At 26.9% G+C, this 25,637-nt stretch overlaps 1 protein-coding gene across 1 annotated transcript in view; it reads right to left on the bottom strand.

Moving 5' to 3' along the window:
• Positions 1-829: 829 nt before the first annotated feature.
• Positions 830-25,637, bottom strand: part of Sym (symplekin) — a 55,146-nt gene continuing 30,338 nt past the window's right edge. The window contains exons 9-32 of the mRNA XM_067280339.1: positions 24,159-24,217; positions 20,789-20,884; positions 20,612-20,701; positions 20,379-20,534; positions 20,124-20,291; positions 18,481-18,541; positions 16,329-16,393; positions 14,498-14,615; positions 13,419-13,447; positions 13,279-13,336; positions 13,009-13,210; positions 11,312-11,393; positions 10,791-10,973; positions 10,601-10,679; positions 10,241-10,328; positions 10,099-10,168; positions 7,140-7,248; positions 6,964-7,064; positions 6,454-6,541; positions 6,282-6,386; positions 4,762-4,949; positions 1,309-1,485; positions 1,158-1,226; positions 830-1,077 (exon numbers count right to left, since the gene is read on the bottom strand). Coding sequence (XP_067136440.1) covers positions 961-1,077; positions 1,158-1,226; positions 1,309-1,485; positions 4,762-4,949; positions 6,282-6,386; positions 6,454-6,541; positions 6,964-7,064; positions 7,140-7,248; positions 10,099-10,168; positions 10,241-10,328; positions 10,601-10,679; positions 10,791-10,973; positions 11,312-11,393; positions 13,009-13,210; positions 13,279-13,336; positions 13,419-13,447; positions 14,498-14,615; positions 16,329-16,393; positions 18,481-18,541; positions 20,124-20,291; positions 20,379-20,534; positions 20,612-20,701; positions 20,789-20,884; positions 24,159-24,217 — 2,558 coding nt within the window. The 3' untranslated portion in view covers positions 830-960. The remainder of the gene's footprint in view (positions 1,078-1,157; positions 1,227-1,308; positions 1,486-4,761; positions 4,950-6,281; positions 6,387-6,453; positions 6,542-6,963; positions 7,065-7,139; positions 7,249-10,098; positions 10,169-10,240; positions 10,329-10,600; positions 10,680-10,790; positions 10,974-11,311; positions 11,394-13,008; positions 13,211-13,278; positions 13,337-13,418; positions 13,448-14,497; positions 14,616-16,328; positions 16,394-18,480; positions 18,542-20,123; positions 20,292-20,378; positions 20,535-20,611; positions 20,702-20,788; positions 20,885-24,158; positions 24,218-25,637) is intronic.

Below are 25,637 nucleotides of genomic sequence, written 5' to 3'. Positions count from 1 at the left end.
ACCATGAAATGTATCTGTGCATGCTAAGAGTGATTGAGATAATTTGGAATTCTTTTACAAAATAGAATTGCTGGAAAAAATGGTTTGTGGTTTTAAAAAGATTAAATTATTCTTTCTTATTTATTTGACTGAATTTCAAGAATATCTGTTAGATTACCCTGTATTCTATGAATCTCAGCTGTCTTGCAGAACACAAGGAAGTGTCACAATCAAAATTATCTCCCATTTTCTACGATTGGTAACTCATTAAAGGAATAAAAATCGCTCCTTTGTCCAATGCAGTTCAAAAAATAAATAAAATCAATAAGCTGTCTAATGTGGTGTGCTGAGTAACTACTACTACTACTACACAAAATATATTATGAATACAATATAATATATTAAATTTAATTAAAATTCGAACTTTGTTTTTTCATATTAATTGTTCACAGGTCATGGAGTACTTAGCACCTCTACTCTGACCCAGTAACTAATTCTTGCCAAGTGCCCTCCTGTGACAGCAGTGACTGACGGCTATATCAGCAAAATTCTTTTGCAGATATTGCCAAAAACTACTGCAAAAAGAAAATTCACATAAAAAAGGAATTATATAACAATAAAAAAAGACTTAACTGTTTTCTTTACAAAATCTTTTTCCTAAACAGTAATGAGAAAAAATGCATGGAAACATACTTTAAAAATTTCCCATGTTTATTCTCTACTACATAGGGATAGCACCATACCTGACTAACCCACTGCTGAAAGGTTAAGATAATTAGTGCAATGGCATTTTACGAAATATGGCAGGTGAAATGAGCAGGACTGTTCTCAAGAACAATTCAACAAATAATTGTAATAATAATAAAAAATTTATTCTCAATTTTTGACGTGAAAAGAACTTAATTATGTTAAGTATAATCAAAACATACAATCATATGTTTACAGTAAATATGTACAAGTTCATATAATTTAATATTCTAGTCATTCAATGCTCTCTTCAAAGGGCACAGCTTGTTCTTGCCCCTGAGATAATGATTCCAGGCATTCTTCATTTTTAATGTGTGCTGGAAGCTCTTCTTGCGAAATATCTTCCAAAAGCTAAATATAAAATTTACCTTGAGTTATTTAAATTAAATTATGTGAAATTTTAAGAAAAGCAAATTTAAAATAATTTTGACCTGGTTTTCTTTCTCTACATTACTATCTCCAATGACTAAATCTAATACTGCTTGTGGTATATGTGCTCTCTGAAAAATTACAAAATTTATTATAGATTACAATAGCTAGAAATTAAAATTTAATCATAATAAAAATATCTTTTTTTTTAACCTGATGTTCAGTAAATGAACTAATATGTTGTTGTAATGGTTCTCTCAGATCTGGACTCACTTCAAATACATTAGTCAATTGTGCTGGAGGTAATTGTAATAATACTTGGAATGATTGAGGTTTTGTTCTTTGGCAACATTTAATAAAACCTTCCCAAACTTTTTTCTGTTTCCAAACCTAAATAAAAAGTATTCCAAATTACTTAGATTAAATGGATTGTTAAAAGAATAATTTCAATAATTTATCAATATTTAAATACTGTTTAGAGTTTGATTTGATATCTAAAAATGCAGGTTTTATAGTTGTTATAGAATTATTGAAACTAACTTTCGAGATTGAAATAACATTAGTTTAAGTGTAATTTATTGGGTTGTTCAGAAAGTAATTTCGTTTTTTTATTACTAGAGGAATTAGATGTATTTTTATTAGCCAATTTTATTTTAAACCACATTTTCCTTATATACTTCGACAGCTGACATTTTAAGGCTTATTTGTAAAAAATTTTGTTTGATTTTGTACAATTGTTTTTTTTTTTTTTTTCAGTGACCCATCAAATATGGAAGATCGAAAGCATCATTTTTGGCATATTTTGCTTTTTTATAACTAAAAAATCAAAATGCTGTTCAAACAAGAAAAAACTTGTGGTACATGTTTGGAGATGTGTTGAGAGAAAGACAGTGCCAAAACTGGTTTACAAAATTGCATTCTAGCAATTTTAATATCGAAGATACACCACATTCTGGATGGCCATTTGAAGCCAATGAGAACAAAATAAAGGTGCTGATTGAAGCAATCTGCCGTATAACAACACGCGAAAACACTAAGAGATTAAATCTGTTAAATTGAACCGTTTATTATTACTTAAAACGAATTGGTTTCGTTTCAAAGCTCGATATATGGGTTCCACATGTTATTAACGAGAGATGCTCTCTATGGTTGAATTTTAAAGAAATTTTTTTGAGCTTTTACCAGACCATTTAACAATTGATTCGAAAGTGTACTGCCATTGAGTAAACAAATTGAGTAATATCAACAAAAAAAATGTAGTGTTTTACCATGATAATGCCAAATTTCACACATGTTTGGTAACTGGTCAGAAACTGTTATAGCTTAGATGGGATGTGTTATCATACCAACCATATTCGCCAGATCGGACACATACAGATTACTACTTGTTCCGGTCTATACAAATTTTTTTTAACTAAGACATTTACTTGAAATGACAATGTCAAAAATCACTTGGATCAGTTTTTTGTAAACAACGATCAAAATTTTTATGAATGTGAAATCATGCTACTACCAGAAACAATGACAACAGGTATTTGACCAAAATGGTCAATATATAATTCAATAAAAAATTTATTTATTATAAGAATATTGCATTTATTTTTCTATGGAAAAAACGAAATTACTTTCTGAACAACCCAATAATTATCATCTGGAAGAATTGTTAAACAAAATTGAAAAAAATCCAGATTTAATTTAAATAAATATGAAGGATTAATCTTTGTTCAGAGGTTTAACTAATTAAATTTCTGCCAGTGTTAGAGACAACATTCATCTGTCAGTCACTTATATAAGGTATGTGCATACTGTCTGCTGTGGAAGAGAAACATGCAAGATAGTGGAAAAAAAATGCCAATGTAAAATTTGAACTACATATTATCATCAGATTGCTTGTTGTAGAAGGTACCAACTAGAAGAAATTGACTAGGACATGACATATATATTATGGTGATTAGGGAATAACATCATGGCTTATGGCAGGGTGGCGAACATACGGCTCACATAATGGGTTTATCCGGTCCGTGATTAATTTTTCAAAATTAGCTACTTAACTTCCAATAATTAGTGGAATGGATTCGCAATACTTCTTCATGTTTTAAAAAAATTCCATTATAGAAATTTATAACTTTTGCATTCATCTGTTATAAATTTACACTATTTGAAGAACAAAAGACCCCACACTCACTGAAACTCATCTGCCATTCCGCCATGTCACTCTGTTTATGCTGACGTGTGACGCACAGTGCCGCCTGCCTGTCAACGTTTTTTTCCCCCTCGTACGTTTCTTCACATTGTAAAATGACATTGTGCATGCATCAGGAACTTCTGTTATTTTAACACGATTTAATTTTAATATTTCATCTGGCCCATGAAAGAATTTTTCTTTCCAATCCGGCCCGGGGGCAAAAACTGTTGGCCACCCCTGGCTTATGGTATCATTGTCTCTGTTGTAAGTTCATGGTTGAGTCTTCTATCTGGACATCTTTAATACTATCATCCAAGATAATCTGTTTCCAAATTTCCTTAGAAACCTAAGATTCACATTAGAACCATCTGCTGATATTAGGACCATCCATTTTCAACTTAAATTTTTAAAGGAAGTGACAGACCTTCAGTGAAGCCTCTCAACAGATGATCAATACTTGAATGTCTCAAGAAAACATTGTTCCACTAATGAGCAAAAACACTTTGCTAGTTAGCATGCCACCATGTAGAATCATTTGACAACACTGAATAACTGCTTAGGGATTCATCAAAACATATCACCACAATCATTGCAGTTCTTCAAGTCAGTCTGCAAACAATCTCTGAAAGAAGGAGTTAGTCCATGGTTTATTATATAAAATGATTTACTTTTCCCTTCAAGAAGTTCTGTGCAATTTTGCTATCAAGAAATATTTTACAAAAAGCAGAATCATTTCTATCACAATTGCTACTGAAGCAGAAATAAAGCTGGATGTTAAAGATGTTTTCTTTTATATGTGAGCTGGTTGATGGCAATGGAAATATAGAATACTGCTTAGATGTGCTTTGTTTAGCTGTGAACATTTACTAGTCAAATTCTTCATGTTTTTACCTCTTAGCATGAAAAATCACAGCCTATCTCCTCATATTATTAAGTTTAAAGATTTGAAGCACAATTTACAGTAGACTAACATGTACAAGTTGCAGGCACCAAATCTCACCATCCAGCAAAATCAAGATTCAGTTTATTATTTAACCACTATTTATTAAATATCAGCGTTAAACTCTTTAGTCCCTAGAAACAGAATTAATAATAAATAAAAGTGCACATACATACTTATGTAAATAACCTGGAAAAAATTTACAGCCTGGTTACAGTAAAAAAGAAGCATAAAACTTGCCTCTCAAATTACTATCACTGGGGGCAACTTCCTGCATTATCAATGATATCTATGTTATCTAAATTACCCCCATAATTATAGATTGCATTAAATTAAATAACAATATGATATGAATTAATGTACTATACAAAACATATAATTTTATATCTAAATAAGAAACTTTATATTATAAATAAAATCATTCAGAATATAAAACTGAAAGATTAAATTCTGTGTTTAAAATATATAATTAATCATCAAATATTCATTATACATTCATGGAAAAAAATTTGAAAATCCTAATATTCTCAAAATTATTTACCTGTTTTAAAATTAATCTTTGTAAAATATTCATAACAAAACCAATCAGTCTGGGATAATGCGACAATGATTGGATAACTGTTCTCATTAGAAGAGTTGGCAATGGATTTTGTTCCATCAACTGTTTCATAACTACCGCTAATACTTCCTGTGTATAAACATGCTTTTCGGCAAAGCACAACGAAGTAGCTATAAAAGTAGCAATAGGATTAAATATATATTAAGCCTGTTATTTTCTATAGAATTATTTAAAAGAAATGTTTTTATTCTACAACAAGAATCATGTTCCAAATATTTGTTAAAGATTTCAATTAATACTAAATATTTTAGTAAAAATACTAAAAATTCATTATTTGGCAGACAATGAAAAATTACAAAAAAGTATTTATAAAAATTTATTTTAGTATATAAGGGTAAAAGAAACTGATAATCCCATTTATCAATATGGGGTTGCAGAGAAAATGGATATCAACTACAGTATCTGATAACTAAATAAGTCAACATTATCTTGAACTATAATATAGTTATAAATAAATAATTTTCAATTTATTTATTAATGAGAAAAATTAATGAAATTATATTTGATATTAAATTCTATTCAGGAAAATTTGGAAGACTATAAACATAGTCTCTCACTTTGTCTTATATTGATGATATACTCTATGTTAGGCTATAAAATCATTCATATATATATAACTCTAGTTGTTATCAGCAAAATATATTGTCAGTAAACTTAAGTTAGCCATTTGCTTAGGTTATTCCCAGATTATCGCAACAGTTTAGGAAAAGCACAGAATGAAACTTTTGTTTGGACTTTGACTAAAAATAATGTATGCAAACCTAGCTGAACCATGAGAGCCTTAGGCAAAATCATTGTATTAATTGTTATCAGTCAACATAGATGTACTGACAATGTAAATTCTACAAGAACATGAACTAAACATGATTTATTTTGCATTTTTATCAATTTGTTTTTAAAACATAATTTAACCAAAATCATTAAATAAGGCTTAAACTTATTACTTGTGAGAAATTGGATTCAAATATAAAACATCAATAACACAGGATTACAATAACTTTTTGAAGATTAACTATTAAAAGCTTTATAAAACATACAAAAAAATGTTGAAACAGCAATATTGTATTCTATTATTTCTCTGTTATTTGAAAAATTCCTGAACTACCTAACTGGAAAATTGCCAAACTTGAAAACTTTAACCTGTAAACAACATTTGGCTTTGAAAATACACTACTATGTCCTATACAGACATATTCAGACTTGTAATTTCTCACACTGTTGTCACAACTAGGTTTGCCTACATTTCCTTTATTCAAAGTCCAAAAAGCAGTTTCATTTTCTACTTTGCCTAAACTATGGAATTTGGGGATTACCTAAGTAAACTTAGGAAGGGCTTTGCTGGTAATGTAATCATCAAACAAAATATTGTTTCAAAAATGTATTCATGTAAAATGTTAAAAAAAACTATGAACAGACTTCTATAAATTTATAGCTTTCTTTACCTTTTATAATTGTTTTCATATCACATTTTGATGGATCGATATTATGTAAAGCAATAAGCAATTCATCTGGTCTCAGAGGACTTGTGTAACTTGTTCCAGATTCAGCTATGATTCGAAACAAATTATTATTAGCTTGCTATTTATTATTATAGTTTCATTAAATTATACTTACTGTGACTACCAAGTAATCGATTGAAAACTTCCTTCACCACAATTGGATTCAATTTTATCAATTTTGGCAGAACAGCTATTACTTCTTTCTGTAGAAAAAAAATAATAATGCAATATAAAATTTTTCATAATTTTTATATTATAGACATTTATTAATGATTGTAAGTATAATCATACTATTATACATATTACAATAACCTAGATGATGATAAATCCTATGTTATTTTCTATAACATGAAAAAAAATTATTTAGAAAATATAAAACTCTAGCAATAATTGATATACACTATAGTAAGTATATTGATTATTTTATTCATACTTCATCAAAATTAATGAGTTTAATAACTATGTTGTTAACGATTTCATTATAATAGATTCTAATGTGGTTAACATATTTTGTGTTTTTACTTATAACTGTGTCATCAGCTACAAATAATAAAAATTCTAAATGCATTATTGCATCAAGGAACCATGTTAAAATCATACTTATATTTGACTTTTTAGTACTTACTTTTGTAAGACCATTTAATACAGGTATTAAGAATCTTACATCAGGTACACGTTTATGATATAAATCTCTAACTCTAGCAACTAATTCTGCTGATGGAGGAGCTGAAAATCAATTAGTAAAATATTTTTAAAATTTGAATAATTTTACACAAAATAAATCTAATTTTTAATAAATACCTTTATCTGTCAAAATATGAATAATTCTTGTTACAAGTGTCTCTGCACCTTTTGGACAATTTTCTACCAATAGTAATAATTCAGGTGATGCCATTCCCATTCCTTTTACCTATAGAAATAAGTTACAAACATATAAAAATAATTATTTTTGACAAACTATTAAAAATTGTTGAAATTTATCAGCGTGTTTAATTAGCCAAATTATAACAATGAATTTTGACAATTTATCGATGACTTTCAGATTTATGCTTCTTAAGATTAACTCTTAGTTGATTGCTTCACTGCAATAATTAAATAATTTTTCTAATTCATTTTTAATATAATCTTTTTAAAAAATGTTTTGACATATTAACATCTACTGAAAACAATATACTCAAAATTTCTATTAATAAATGTTAATGCTCTAAATTTTATATTTAGAACATTAATATTGTAATGATTTTAAATTTAAAATTTAAAAACAACAGTTTGATTGTATTGATTTGACTGTTCAATTTATATGAAAATTGCATTCCTGGATAATATGTAAAAAAAATTTATGCAAAATAAGACCCACAAAAACATGTTAAAATTTGAAGGGATGTATTTTGTAAATAATTTAGAATCTATTTATTGTAATAAATTGTCTAATGCTATCAGAAGGCATGTTCTAACACATTAAATTTTGCTTATTGTAATCAGAGTTTCACATATCACAAGTTTCAGATAAATAAGTATTTTTAAGCTGTCTTTTCCATCCTCATCTCAGTATGTGGCTGATAACATGCAATCATCATCAATCACAATTATCAATTAAAGCCCTATTGTAGAATGATGATAATTTTAATTATTTCCTTGCAGTATAATACTTAAAATTACTAGAATTTCTTACTTCAATTATGCTATATTTTGTTGAAGATGATACTAGGGGGAAGGCAAGCAAAGAACATTAAATGAATTGCTATTAATTGATGATTAAAAACATGTATCACTTGAATATTTCTAATTATTTATTTTGTTCTTTTAATATTGTGGTAAATAAAACTAAAATTTCTTCTAATTATAGTCTTATTTACATTTATTGCCATCAGTTAGAGATGAGCCAATCTAATACCAATATATCAGCATATTGGAATGTTCCAGATATATTAAAATTGATTCATTTTACAAACCAATGTCTTATCTTTCTTTTTATTTCTTTGATAGTCTAAAGATCATAACCATACTAAAATCTTGGTGTTTCAGAATGTTCCCAATATATCAGCAGAGATACCACCCTGAGAAGAGGGCCATCAGTACAAATAGCAGTGGGTTCAAATGGGCCTTCCACGCTCTGCTTCTGATAAGACATCATTGCTCCAATTTTAAGATATTAATAAAGTATCTTAATTTGAAAACTTCTAAACATCTATTGCATTTGATTTCAATTTTATTTCCATTAATCAATATATTATATCAAGTTTATAATTGCATATGCTATCCTATGATGACAACACATACTTAAAGTGTTCTTTTAATTTAAAAATTTTTATATTAATTTTTGAGTAAATTTTTTTAAGTCCTGAAAATATTCTGCATTCCTGCTTATAGGTAAAAATTAAACAAGCATAATTTTTTATGAATGGATATGATATATTCCCATCAATTATCCTTCCTATTGAATTTTATAATGATTCACCATTTTTCAACTTTGCAAGTCCATGAATTATAAAATTAGTGTTTTTTTTTTTAACCAACTACATTATCACCGATAAACAGAATAAAATTCTTTTAACATGTCTATGACTCAGTTCAATACACACAACAGCTTTCAGTTGTGAGGAGTGTGTCACATGTTTGTTGAGCTCATCATTGGTTGATGTGATAAGATTAAGAATGTTCTATTGAAATCATTTTCTCATCACTGATAAGCTGAGCGTTGTAGTGCAACTTACAAATCAGTAATGAAAAAAAACTCTTTTTTCCAGCATATCTGGTTACATTGTCAGAAGAGCATGTATTATTTTTGGACAGGTGCAATTGTGCAACTCAACTCAGTCTTCCACAAGAATTTTTAGACAGATCCTTAGATACTTGCAAACTGGAAGCACTGTTCACTTGCACATCATTGATATGAATGCACTAATTAATTTGAGACTTGGCATACTGGTGACTTTATATAGACAAAGTGCTAACACCTACACGTTTTTGCATTAGCATGGTTATTCATAACTCCACATTTTACATGTTATTTCTATAGAAACTATATGACATGCATCAATATTGGTAACTTTTATAAAACTGATTTTCTGATTTTTCTTTTCTTCTCTTTGTTATTTGATAGTGAATATTGAAAAATAAACCAACAATGAGTTGCACAACTTTCCTGGCAACATTTAAAATTTTGGTGGTGCCATCTGTTATATTTTATTAAAAAACTTTTTAACTATTATAAAGTGGCAAAAAACTTAATGTTGAGGGTAGAGATGAGTTTTATAAAAAATTGTAAATGCTAATAATAAGTAAAATCATCATTAAGTCCAACCCTACTGGAGATACTCACGATCCCCATTATCTCCCCACTCCCTTGACCTTTAACCACCAAAATTTAATAGCATCAATCATCTAATAAACATTAGGGGATTGGACAGACATTATATCCACTTTTGACTAACTTGAATTAAAGCAAAATTCCTTACAGCAGTATAAGTACACACTCCTAAATTAACTGGGCAAAGGAGGTATGAGATGTTAGGATTTAGGTAATAAATTTATATTAAGTGATATTTTGCTCATTTAGTAACAACACTTCATCCACTAGTGTCCTGAATTAGACATAACTTGTTTTGTGTGCCAGCACTTCAAAAATGGAAACCTTATTCACCAATCAGTCATCATATTATCAACACTTTTATGCATCTTACTTCACATAATTTTGAAATAATATAATCTTGTAATAAATCACAAACAACATAACATATATATTGATATATTTACATACTGGATTTTCCAGAGCTCTGAGGATTGTTCTTTTAATACTTGCAACAGTTCCAACATATACTGAAGCTAAACTAAAAGCAGAAAATTTTTTAAAAGATTAATGAAAGTTTTAAAATTTTTGTTTCAGTTAATAAGATACATACTCATGAATTAATTTATGATTGATTGGAAGCAGAGTTAAATATAGATGAAGACAAACTTTCGTATATTCTTCTGTCCATGTCCCTGATACTAAAATGAAACAAAATAATATTAAATCAAATATAAATTCTTATTATTATTTAATAACTTATAATAAAATAATAATAACTACAATAAAAAATTTGAGTTTGTTTTAACTAACAGACCAGAAGCAAAATAGAATAAATCACAACTGATTATGATTTGTTGCATTTCTTAATCAATAATTCTTTTATATACAGAAAATATTTTGTTACTACACATAATTGATATATTGCTTTATGTGTAGTTTATTACAGAGTTAAGAAATATTCATTACTTACATGGTCTTGATCTATCAGAAACAAGTACTGGTGGTGGTGAATTATTAAGAAGATACTTTAAACTCTTCAAAGCAAATTCCTTGAGAGAGAAATTGAGAAATTACATGAATAAAGTTCATTTCAAAAATTGAAACATAATGCCTAAATTGAAATATATTGAAAAATTGAAACAACATTAAAAGATAATAACCTCAATGTGTGTTCTAAGTTGGCCTCTTTCATGTAGTTCTTTAGTGACATGGACTGCTTGATTTCTTACTTCCGTTTTTTCATTTAATGATAATTGTAATATTGTTTCAAGAAAATGCTGTTGTCTAGGAGGACGGCGTTCAACTAATGCCTTAAGAGTTGCAAGACCTTGAGAGACAGTTGCCTATCAAAAAATTTTTTTCAGAGAACAAATCATGAAAAATTTTACTAAATATGTTTTTAAAATATTTCTTAATACTTAATAATAAAAACATTTAGTCGTATAAATACTTATGGATTAAAAATTTCTGATTACGATTTTGCAAAAATCAAAAATGTTTCAGATAAATTATTTAACAGTTTTATTTCAAATTTTGTTTTAAATTGCATTAATTTTATCAAATTTATTGATAAAATAAATGCAATTTAAAACAAAATTTGAAATAAAACTGTTAAATAATTTATCTGAAACATTTTAGTTTTAATAAATCTAAATATTTTAATTCTTTAATTTATAAATACCTCATCATGACAGAATCTTTTTAATATATCCATTACTTTGTCTGTTACCAAAGGTGTTTCAAGAAAAAATCGACTAAACAATCTGGAAAAAATAATAGACAATTATAAAGACACATAAAAAAAGAGTTATTTTCAATTTTAAAATTATCATCTAAACCAGTGGTTCTCAAACTGGGGTCCACGGTCCTCTAGGGGACTGTAAAGGAGTCACACTTCAGACAAAGCAGATGCACCTATCCCATTGAATGTAGATTTGATAACTAAGATTTGCCATTTTCTGAATAAATGTTTGTCAAAATTTTTTGTAACAGTAGCCTATATGTTAATTGTATTTAATAGTTAATTTTAAATGATCTGTGAGTAATCTAAAAAATTGTAGAGAGACCATCACACAAGAAATCCTAAAAAAGTTTGAGAACCAATGATCTAAACATTGTACAGTGTGACCCTTATTTACAAGAATTTGATATAATGACTATTTTCTTCTCTTTCTATTCCCCATTTACAAGACAAAATACTTGAAACAATGAGTACTGACCAATGTTTACAAGAACAAAATATTTTAATTATCAGCACAAAGTTCCCAAACATTAGAATTAAATGAATTGCAGGCCCCAATTTTTATTGTCTTTATTTAATTGACATTGTATTTTTGTTTACTATGAACAGCTCTATTCATTCTTACACAGTTGTGTAGATTAATAAATTTTTGTCTTACAGGTTCTTCTATCAACAATTACAATTCCGTTAATTAAAAACAATTTAATTTACCCTATTTTACTGCCCAATCATCATCTGATTTTCTAAAATATAATTTTAATGGATCTAATATTCTTAATTGTTTAATTTATAAACTTTATTAACTTTTGAAAACAATAAATGTCATATAATGTCATTTATCTTATTTTATTCAGAATCATTAGCTGATAACTATATAGGAGTTTTGTAGTCCTTTAATGTTATTTGAGAGACACAGGTAGTGATTGAGTCAATGCAGAAATTTTAACCATAAAAATTAATAAAAAAGTTTGAGCCCATTTATATGTTTTGACTTAAAATAGATTTTCAGATATACTCATCAGAAAGGGGTTACACTGGATGAAATAATTAACAATTACCATTAATAAAAACTAATTTGTATGAATTACATAAATTGTACATTTTACATTTTATTTTATTTATTCATTTATTTTTCTTTGAATGTGAGAGCAGTTTAATTGTTGAACTTAAAAAGTAATCTAAGTATAACAATGGCAAATATGATTAAACTATATTCCACAATCTCTTAACATTTTCTAAAGTAAATTATTAAAATGGTATTTAGGTCTTTAATAATCCAATATGATAAATAAGGATCAACTTTATATAGGTTTTGATATATGATTAGTGATGATAAAAGAGAGCGAAATCTCTAAAATGAATTAATGCAGTAGAAAATGCAGCTTGTTAACTAGATATCACTTCAGTACAACACATTATTTCAGCATAAGAAATAATACACATTTTGGAAATGTATTAATTTCAATTTTTTATGCATATTTTTAATATTACTTTAAAATACTCGTTTGGAGTCTGAGTTATTATATAATAAATTTAAATAAAAAAAATATTCTTATTTTGATATATCTGAATATATGATTAAAACAATCCTTATAACTACTTTAACAAATATATTTAAAAATTTTAAATTTTCATACATATCTCTTTCTTTCTGGTCTCCTTTTGATAATAAACCTTCTAAAAGCAAACAAAAACAATTTTCATAATATTCTATAGAAGGTTTGCTTGTAAGCTGAGACATTTGATTAAATCCTTGATAAGTTGCATATTCTTCATATAACCAAGCAAATGCAACATCAGCACGATTTCGAAAATCTTCAAAAATGAAGTTGCGTAACACTAAAAAAAACTTTTTTCAATAAAAACTCAAAAACTTTGTAGAGAAAAATGAAATGAAATATACTCACTTTCACTTATTTCAGCTCTAAACTGAGTGGCTAGACATGCTAAAATTTTTATTCTTATCTGAAACATTTTCAAATAACATATTATTTTACATAATATATATAAAAAAATTAATTTATATAATATGTAATTTTCACATTACCTGAGATATACCACCTAATGCAGCACTTCCTAAAAATAAATGAATATAAACTAAAATAAAAATGTATCCTATCATCTAAGTAATTCTATTAAATAATAATAAACATAATAACTAAGTATACTTTCATATGCTTTTCCATTTTCTGTACTTGTACAATTTTATTTATAAAACATACATGTAAGAAATTTTAGGTTTTTTTTTTAAATGATGAAAATAAGTTGAGAAACACTCTAAGATTGATGCACAATAATTTTGTTTTAGTTCAAAGAGAACTGTCTGCTTTAGAATGACTCAAAGAAGAGAATACTGAATGCTATGGAGAAGGTTAAGATCCGTGTTTTTGTGTTTTGTTAAATTGTAATTTGAATTTTTGTTTTCCAAAAAAAATAAAGCATTTGTCTATGTTTCTTCTCCCTCGTGATTTATTTCTGACATTTATACTTCAAATAAAATGCAAATTTGTAATAAGCAAATATAAAAAATTTTTGGAATATCATTATATAACTTAATAAAAAGGCCATTAAATGTATTTTTCTTTTTTAATTAAAAGAATTTTATATTTTCTATATGTTAATTTTCAAATATAACTACATTATATTCACTGTTTATAGCCATTCAGTCATTAATTTCAATTTATTAGAAAGTTCTAATAAAGACATTTTTTAAAACATGACTTCTCCTTCAGCATTTCAAATTACTTTAAATTAATGTAATTTTTGTTTTTACACAATGCAAATATCATGGCATAACAATCATTTAAACAGTTATATTGATTGTTTTAATCTAAAATAAGAAATTAAATTAAAATTTTATGTAGTAAAGTAGTATTATATGAAAACTAGACTTTATTTTACTATTTTATAAATCATAAAATGTTCAAATAGTCAGATGTTCAAATATTCAGAATTTCCATTAATTTTGCCATTACAAATAAGTTCCGTTTTCAATCACTAACAGGCTTTGTAATTCAGAATTAATCACATTTAATTTTAAAGAACTTTTTCAAATATAGAACAGATTAGTCAGAAATTATTTCAATATTTATATATAATTATTCAGAAACAATTTTAAATACATACTTTCAGCTTTCAAAATTCTTTCAACAGCAGATATTACAAGGTTATCAGAGTCTTCTTTTGTTAAAGGCTTAGTTATTTCATTTAAATTTAACTGTTTCATTCTTCTTGTGCTTTTACTCTTAAAAAAATGACATAATTTAAAATAAAAAAAAAATATATATATATATATATATATTCATCTATAAGGAAAAAATTCAGAACAACAAAAATAATTTCCTAAAAATCTCCTATTGGATCTAAAATATACAAATAAATAAAACTTTAATGGAACAATTTCAATTTTGACAGTTATTTACATATTAGGTACACAAATTGAACTGAAATATTTAAAACTGTTATATAATAATAGTTAATAAAAATAGTTAAAATTATGTTTAAATTATAATTCTAAATCATTTCAATGATCCTTTTAATATAAATGTTTTTGATTATTGAGATATTTTAGCATTGAGAAATTATTTTATTAGATATCATGTCAAAATACTATTATCTAGAGATTTCAAGTCAGATTCAATACAAAACAAATACTAATATAGTAGATATTATGTTATTTTTGGCTATTGAGTTGATCCTCAACTTTCACAAATTCTAGATATGCAATTATGATTCTCAATTTATAAGAACAATGCCATTTATCAAGTACCACTTTGAACATACTTTACAGAAGATGAAAAGTTCTCTTTTCACAATCATAAATCGTTTAGCTCTATCCATCCTTTGAGTTATCAAAATATACATATGTATACATATACATATATGAAGGCATTCAATAACTTTTCCAAGTCTGGTAACTCAGACAAATTTACTTATAACAGGCATGAATGTTATACTAAACATTAGCACATTTCTTTATTTATAGATAGGTCTAACTACAGATAAGCAATATTATTGATTAGATCTGACTTTACGCATATGTGCTGTAATATCTCAAACACAAAGCATATACAGAGTAGTGGATACATCTTATTACTTGAATGGACAGCATGATGAGTTTGTGTGTTAGAGATGTAGTCTTTTTTTTTTTTTTTTTTAAATCTTTTTGCCCTGTGGGCACTAAGAGGGCCTCTTATAGACGGCCCATTATGGGTTCGGCCAGGCCCACAATGGGGCGACCGGGTGGTGAGGGACGGGGCATGACATATCCGAATGGACCACCCCCCGAAAAATTCCTGGGGATTATTCGACCCGTTCGGATTCGATCCCGGGTCCCCCAGAGCGGTAGGCTGCCTCCTTGACCGCTCGGCCATCCGGCCGTCATTAGAGATATAGTCTCATGAAGAGGTGAAAGTAGTTACTTTGGTATAGGAGGCCACATGGTTTATTGGAAGTGAAATTTGGGTAGTCTTATACAGGTGTATGGAAATGATTTGATATCAGTTCAGATGATGTGGAAATTGTATCAGATATTTTCTGAAGGACAAACATTTCTAATGAATTTTGAACCAATTGCTCTATGAGAAAACAAAATGGAATATGATTTTCATTTGAAAACCATGAATTTTTTAAAATAAAAAAAAAAGAAACATTTCATATAACATTGCAGCAAAAAACTTTTGATAAACTTTAATTAAACACAAAGAAATTGAAAATTTAACATCTATAAAACATAACTAACTTGGAAGAAATACATAAAATCATATAGAAAACTAAAGAGGAGAGAACTTTAAGATAGACTAAAGAAAATTTATCAGATGCATTTTGTTCACTTCAGTACCATTATGAAAAATGCATAAAAATTCCAGGCTCCAGAAACAAATAGGAAACAGTAGCAGTGTCAAAAAAAAAAAAAAAAAATATTTAATTAATTATTACAATAATAATTCAAAAATACCTGTGATCCAGTAGGTAATAGAAGTACAGGTAATTTTCTTTTTATCTCTCTTCCTACTGTTCCACCTGTCAAAGTATAAAATTCATTGTTAAATATTATATATTTCTTTAGCTATTAGCTAAAATACAATAATCCAAAGTTTGCAACTATTACATTTTTGTAAATGCTTACAAATTCAACTATATATACTCTGGTATCAGAATTCTTGCTAAAATGAATAATTTTCGTTAATACCAATTGCAATATCTGAACCAAATAATCCAGGTATTACTAATTTCCTTGAAACATATTTGTGCAAAATTCAAAAATTCTGTTAATAAAAGTGAGAAGCAATGAGCCATGCCATTCTCAGTGCTTGTTTCAGAAGTAACGTAGTACCACTGTTGTACAGTTCAGTAATTTTTTTATCCTAAAATTTCACTGCAACCATCCAAGATTTTCCTTCACAGTTCATTATAATAGGTTCACTACCTCCTTTGTTTATTCAGTTCTCATAGAATATTTTAATACAAAATGTACAATATGATTTTATTTTCAATGTTGTATATTGTATATTAAAAAAAATGCAATTCCTGTACAATCGTAATAGGGGAATAGTTAATGAGCCCATAAAGTATTTGTTAGTAAAATAATTGAAGTTTGTAATGTTTAATACTATGCCAAAATCACAAATAGATTAAAATACAGGTAAATAGGTTTTTGCAATGCCATTGGGAAAATTGATGAAAGTTATTTATAAAACCAGAAGCAAGTTTTAATTTTTCCCATTAGAAATAATAGAAAACCCTTCCCACTCTAAATTCTTCATATTAGAATCATTTTTATGAACACATTAATAATACCAAATTTATGAGATTTTACTGTGTTTAGAATTACATAACTATTTACACAACAAACCATTTATTATAAATATTTCAAGTACATATTTTTTAAATAACCAGTTTAATATCACATTTTTCACAATAATAGCATATACCTAAACCATTAATAGTACTTAACATTAAGTACTAAAAATGTTGTGTTAAGCAATTAAATATCACAAGAAACTTTAAAGATCATCCACATTATTATATAATATTATAACTATAATATGTATCATTTCAAAAGTTACTTCTTTATACGATCTGAAAGATCACATTATGTCAAGAGGAAAATTGCAACTGCAATGTGAGACAATGTTTCATGAGAATTTGAATACTGAATGGACATTGCATAGAGCAACAAAACAGAATCAAACTGAATGGCATTAATTTTGAAAAATGCAAAAATAATCTTTGAGTTGTTGTTTTATTAAAATATATAGTGAAAACTATACATTCCTAGTTTTATTCATTTTCTAAATAAAACTGTTTCAAATACCATATTTACTCGCATATAAGATGAGATGTGACTTTAAAGATCAAAATAAAGAAAATTAGATTTATTAATACAATTCTAATTTTATTTCGTTTAATCACAAGTAAAATATGAAATGCACATAAATGCACACATTGTCCTGCAAAAATTACTGGTATTTTAAACTTTAAGGAAAAATCTTGTAAAATCGACAACATAATTTGTTCATGTAAAGCTAGACAATCAGAAACCTTTTTTTGCCAATTCTTAACAGTTGAATCCACTTTCTATCAATTACACTTATGAGTTTCTCCGAATTCTGATTTCCAAATAATCATCTATTTTCACATGGGAATGGATTAAAACTTATATCATGCTCCTGTGTGATTTTGGAATTTCAATCTTGAATTCAATTCAAAAGCTTTGCTTTTCCTATTGCTATTCATTTTTATTCCCGAAAATATACAAGAATGATTCAAACGACCCAGATAAAATACTTATGTTTTTAAACACCAGAGGGTTACCCTCTGGTGTTTAAAAACATCCGGTAAAAAATACAAATACACTGTTTAAAAGCATCCAGTAAAAAATGCAAATACACTGTTCACAAAAATTATTTGCAAAAACACAAAGAATCCTTCGGACATGCATATAGGACAACCTAGGAATTTGAAGCTGTGATAAATGAATAAAAACTTTGTCTTATATGCGAGTGAATACCGTATATTTAATTTTTCTCTCTCTATACCTTATATGTATTTTTAAACCTATAACTATATTCTATTATTACTGATTAAGTAATAAATCTAAAACTTACCCACTACAGTTTCAATTGTTTGACTAGCTGATGTATTGACTTCTTCTTCCATTGCAGTTTCCTTTTAAATATAAATTTTAAAAATTACATCAACAAAGCTGAAACAATGTTCAAATTAGTATCTTTCACTACTTACTTCTTTCCAGCATGTAGTTTACTAATTCAAACAAACATTTTCAGCCATTTAAGTGGCCCTCATCATGTATAAATAGCTCATTTAAAAAATTTCATTGCATTTAAAATTTTTGTATTTAGCCATACAATGTTCCAAACAGATGTTCAAATAATGACATTATCCAAAACGTGTGAAAATTAAACCATTTACATAAGGTTTGAAGTTGTTAGAGTTTACAGAGATTGTTTGTGGCTAATGAATTCATGCCTTCCAAATAACACCTGCAGATCATTTAGAAAGAGTAGTTTGCCAGAACTGTGAAAGGCTTAGTTTATCTTTATAGTTAATGCATCCACCTTTGTGTCCTTGTTTAAAAATTTCAATTGTTTTGTAGTAAACTATGTGTTGGAAAGAAGTAGGAAGTGAAAAGTATTAATTTAAAAATTTTAAAAAGAAAATTCACACAATTAACTAAATAAGTGCTGTTAACATGCATTCTAATCTACAGAATACCCTTGATGTATTGTACAAATGTAAATTTTTTGAATTAACTGCTGGTTAAATTAACTGGCCAATTTTGGGCAGTTAAAATTGATTCTGAAGATTGTCAGAGAAACAAGATGATTGATATCAGTTCCTATTCAGATGACCTTTATTCAGCCTATTTAAATGAGTTTATCCGATTCCTGGCAAAATATTGTCTGCACATGCACATAAAATCAGAAAATTTCAAAATAATTTAAAACATTTTTAGCTTTAAAAATTTCCTTCGTTCTGAACTACAAATCTAGTGTTTAAAAATTTGAAGAAAAATGGATGAATTCTTTGACTTTACACCAAATTTAACAGTTTCCTTGACTTTTCTCTTTTATAAAATTCCCTGGCATTTCCCAGTTTTCCAATGAGAGAAATTCCACATAAAGTACATATAATTAAAAAAAAATAAAACAGAATAGAAACTTTAAAGTTTTTTTTCTGCATTAAATGTTTTGTAAATCCCATTAACACTTAGTAGTCTGGAAACAATTGTTACTATATACATAGATTTGCTTAAACAATTAAATCTAGCAATTACTACAAATTAGCAGTTAATGACAACTATAAATCTCCATTCTTTTTGTTTTTATGATTTGTATAATAAGATAATATTTTCATTTGTATGATATACAATATCCTTTAATGTAAACATAAAATTTGATTATTCATAGATATCCAGTCTTACAATATTTTTGCTACAAAAAGCATATTTAATATTCACATAATGATCATTCATACAAATAACAACTTTTTTCTATTATTGACTTCAACTAATCAATTAGATCTTCTGAAGCAAAGAAACTTTAAAAAACCAAAATAAAAATCATAAAATATAATTTTGGAATTTTTCTTTCATTTTCATAAATTAATTTGTTATCTTTTTCAAATATTGTAAATCATCATAAAATTCAGAATTGAATTAAAAACATTCAGAATTGAATTAAAAATATTAAACCTATTTATTTTCAAATTTTAAAAATATATGCCTTACTTCTTCTTGTACTCTTGACATTTCCTCAACACCTTTTCCTAATCCTGCAGCTGTTAATTGTGTTGCAATCAATCGTGCCAAATGTTGTATTTGTGATGATGTCCCTGCAACTGCTATGGGGGTATAAGATGATTGAAACTGTGCTGGCATTGTTTCTGGTAATGAAAGCTAAAATAATATAAAATTTATTATTATAAACATTTAGTTTTTTCTGTCTTTTTACATTGTAGCAAAGAAAAAAAAGTATAATATTACCATGCTAACAAGAACAAGATCAGTAACATTTAAAGAAGTCAATCTTGGCATTATATCATCTGCAGTTATATCAATTGCAGTATTTGTTGCAGCTTTTGATATCTGTGCAGATTCTAACTGTTCTTCTTCTTCTTCTTTTTCATCCTCTAATTCTGCCTATATAAGTTTGATTAAATTAATGATGAAATATAAAATTTGCAATTTAATTATTTTTTTCAAGTAATATTTCTTACTTCTAATTTTATACGTTTTGAAGTAGCAGAATCTTCAGTAATTCTCGTTCTTTTCTTCAAATTTTCTGGTTTAGGCATGCTTTTCATTATCTTTATTTAAAGAAAACAATTTGCAATCTTTTTAATCTTTTAATTAATAGTAATTTATCAATATTTAAATTATTCAAAATTTGATACTTCTTGTTGAGTAGCACCCAAATCTGTCAATAAAGTTGTTATTTGAGTATGAAAATCCACAGCTGCTGGATGTTTTAACAAAATCAATAACTGGAGCTAATAAAAAATAATTTTAATTAAATGATACAAAGAATATTAATAATATTTTAAAAAATCTATAAAATATCTTATATTTCCATTAATTTAACCATTTTTATCAAAAAAATTGAAAATCAATGTAAAAATATATAAATACACATAGTTCAAATTATTTTACAACTCAATAGAACTTTAGAGAAAAAGAATAAATTAAATCATTTGTAAATTTACTTAGTTAAATATTAAGATTCTGTACTCTAACTCTATTTAGAACTTGATAATAAATATTACATACACTTAAATTTGGTTAAATGTAGATTAAATCAAATATGCATTATTTTTAAAAAATCCTTGGGACTTTGTTATTCATTAGTTAAATGTACTTGATGTATGTATTCACATTTATAAAATTTCAAAAATAAAATAAAAATTAAAAAAATTCTCAAAGTCTAGCTCTCTTAAAAATATTTTAAGCATTTTTTGATATCTAATGACTATTAGTAATAGATATAAAACAATTTCTAAAATATAAAAATAATTCAGCTATCTCCATTGTTTTTTTAACATTTTTTAATTTAAATTTGGTCTAAAAATTTTAGTTTCAGTCTAAAATTATGATTGTTCATATATAAATCTACCAAATTCTTTCATAAAAAAATTATCTATTCATATGATATTGATATCTTTGTCAAACATCAAAATGTTTAAGATAAGAGTTGAAAACACAAATGTGAGAAGCTGATATTAAGTTAATTAAATAATTGATTTACTTAAAGTAATATTCCAATCTAATACCCCCTGGGAAAAAGGGGCAAACAAAAGGTCACCGAGAAAGAGAAGACCAACCCGGACAAAACCCACACACATCCTATTTCCTGTGATTTCTTGATAGATAAAACAGTTTGAATATCAACAAGTATTACTAAGGTGCACTACATCCCATGACCTTAGTCACCCTGGCAATTAATTTGGGTTGTTTGACAGCTGTTATCAATGTTATGAGGTAGAATGAGTAAAAGTACCTGATAGAAAGAGGTAATAAATTTGATAATACGTTCAATCTCTGACAATTAATATAAACAAACTGTGGTCACAGATCAAACCTAAAATGGGTTACGTCATCCAATGCATTAGTCAGTTCCACCGAAATGGGTATAAAAGAGGTCACACCCGCACCTCGGCGCAATTGTTCAAAGGAAGCCTCCAGGCTGATAATGCTGTCCGGACCTCTGCTTGACACTCCAAAGAGCTCTCAAAACTTGATCACTGTATTATCGAGGTAATCACACAAAGACTGATGTAAACCTCTCTCTTGGTAGAGTAGTTATAAGTTAGTAGAGTAGTTATAATAATTAACTATCGAAATGGAACCTGTGATGATATTTCAACGAGAGTGCATTAATTAATGTCGCACTAATAGAATTATTAATCGTTTATTCTGCATTATATCTTCTACTTTTGTACTCTCTTTGTATAATTTTAGTTTATTAAATATGTTGTTCTTATGATTCAATGCATGTCATCCTTGAGTACGATTGACACCTTATCCTGACCTCACCACCCTCCCCACTACACTAAATTACCCTCCTATGGCCATCCCGACAAGGAAGCCGATAAGTGGGGGGGTTGAGCTCGCCGCTTAACCCCCCTATAATCTACAGAAAAACAGATGATTTTAGAAAAAGCAAATATATTTTTGAACTTAAAAGCAATTTTTGTTGCAAATTTTCTGTATTTTAGTAATCCACAGTAAAAACTGTTGTTACTTTTCTACTAACGTATTATACTTATTAAACTTCTAAATTTGCAAAAATATATTCTGATTAATTTAATTCAACATTATAGTTCAATTTTTCAAACTATTAACAACATCAAAGTTGATCATAATTATCAATGTTTACAAAGAAATTAAAAATTCATCTATGTAAATACAGTAAAGACACCCATCAACTACATTTTTAGCATTAATAATGTTCTTTCTCACATTTATATGCTTCTAATTATACAAATTTCATATATTTTTATAATAGAATAAGTTCCAACATAAGTTCTGTACATGTTAAGCAATAATAAAATAATAAGCATGTCATATTCTGTGCATAATATATTCAACATTTCAAGAAGTCATCAACATAATATGGACATATAAATCCAACAGAAATCAAGTTAATTTTAAAATAAAGTTATAAGTTCAGACTAGTCCCAATATAAACAATTCTATGCTAGATTTTAAAAAAAATTAGTTAACTATACAAAATTTGCATCATCATATTCACAAAATTATGATAATAGTTTAATTGCATATTTATTTTTAAAGGTTATTATTCAAACATAATAATTTTACTTATGTTAAATATTATTTAACATAAGTAAAATTATTAAAGGTGAAAAATCTGTATGCATGTTCCCACTGATACATGACCCAACAACAAAACATGGTAATAGGACAATTATCATATTATGACCATGTTTAATTTCTATAGATCAATTCAAGTATTTATTTGAAAGATGACCAAATGGGGGTCCAAAATCCATAAATAAGAAAAACAGAAAAAAAAATTCAGCATCCATTAATGTGCATAGTCATTAATTATCTGAGCACTATAAATAACTCTTTTTAGGACTTATCACACACTATCAAGAACCCACTCAGAGACTGATGAACATCAAGCACTTATTTGTAACCACAGTATGCATTTCAGGCAGACAAGCTGCCATTACAATCACTAAATTACAAGTATGTAATCCATAATTGTAAATCCATATATCTTGTATCAACAACTTCCCATTAACCATTTGGTTATACGAAATAAAAATTTTAATTTTCTGCCTTTTAATTTATAGCTATATAGTTGTTTACCATACAGAGATTATTTTTAAAACCAATCCACAAATCTTAGGTCATTGGTCAATTTTCCCAATTATTTGTATAATGATTTTGATTGAAATTAATCTGTTACTCTCTAATCACATATATTACAGACCAAGGCTTTTCACATCTTTTTATCCTGTTTTCTTCAAACTGATATGTCCTGAAAAGAGCTATTTATAGTGCTCAGATGATAATTAATAATAGTAAGACAAAAAAGCATAATATCAAGTGCATATTCATATTGTCTTGTTCAAAAGTAAGATATTACACCAACTGAGCAATTCTGTTCAAATAAATTATAATAATATAAATTTAAAACACTATTACTTCCATCTTATATTTGATATAATTGTACAGATTAATTTAGTTTATAATTATATTGATTTCAAATAAATTTAATGAAAATATATTGTCAATTACCTTGAGATGTTTTCTAACACTGCTGACTTGAGATTTTGCTAATGTTGGAGGCAAATTAGCTATAATGATATTACATTTAAATTTTTGATTATTTAATATTAAGATCTAACACTTAATTTAAAACAATATAGATAAAAATGTGATATACTATATAATATGTTATAAACAGAACTAATAAAATATTGAATATGTATGATATTATTGAAGCGTGCAATGCCATAATGTTGTAAATTACAAAAAACAAACTTTTCAGGAGAGAGAAAAAACACTTTTTCTAATGAACAAACTTTAATCAAATGCTATAAAAATTATTTTAACAATTTACACTTTGGAATAAAACATTGGGTTTAATTTCAAACACCTAAGTATGATGGTAAGGAAACAAAACAAGTTTAAAAACTGGGTTAGAGCCATAACGTTGTAAATGCCAAAAACAATTGCAATCATAAAATTAATGTTTCTACAGCTGAAAAACAGTTTTGAATACCAAAAACTTACATTTAAATTATTAAACACAATTTACAAATTCAATATCAATTTTAACATTAAAAACTGGCAATAATCTATTAGTGACTGCTTCCTGGCTTCAACAATGTTGGGTCCACAGTTTTGGTACTTGAACTGGGCTGTAATCTTTATCAATTGTAATATAATTATGATAAATAAAGGAAAATATAAATGATAAGGTATTAATTTAGTGTAATAAAAGTTAAAATGTATTTAAAAATTTCAAATTTGAAAGATTAATGGAAGTCCGAATATCATTTTGAAATATCAAATAATAAGGTGATACAGGTTAACTATTAATAAACTGGGATTCAGTTATCCGGTTCTGCGTAAAAAACTCACTGCATTACAAATTGGAATAACAAAATGATGTAAATGTAAACCGTAACATTTTACGCGCCAAAAGTCACGTGGCTTGCACTTTGGCACTTAAAACATTATGGCTTGCACATAAATTCATCTTCAAAATATAGCCACTTAGAGCGCCACAATCGCCACAATATTTTTTTGTAGGAAAAAACATTGCATTTAAAATTCATTTCTTCAATAAAATGTATTTTGAGAAAAATGACATTTACAACCTTATGGCATTGCACGCTTCAATAATTTAAAGTAATCTGTACATTTATTAGTTTTTCTATGTATCTATGATATATTATATCATAGATACATAGAAAAAACTAATAAATATACAGATTACTTTAAATTATTATTACTATTTCATAGTTTTTCAAAAATATTTTTGTTTAACAAGAAGTTGCTAACTGCTACAAAAAGTTTGTTTCTGTAGAGAACTTAACCTTTCTACAGTGGGTTAGTCAGATATGGAGCTACTGCAATGTAGTGGAGAATAAACATGGGAATTTTTTTAGGAATTTTTCCCATGCATTTTTCTCATTTCTGTTTCAAAAAAATTTTTTTAAACAGTTATGTCTAGTAAAGAAAAATCTTTTTTTATTGTCATATACTTCT

Source organism: Centruroides vittatus, unplaced genomic scaffold, assembly GCF_030686945.1.
Source record: "Centruroides vittatus isolate TY-2023 unplaced genomic scaffold, ASM3068694v2 contig_883, whole genome shotgun sequence".
NCBI lineage: Eukaryota > Metazoa > Arthropoda > Arachnida > Scorpiones > Buthidae > Centruroides > Centruroides vittatus.
This window is presented reverse-complemented; position numbering and strand designations above follow the sequence as displayed.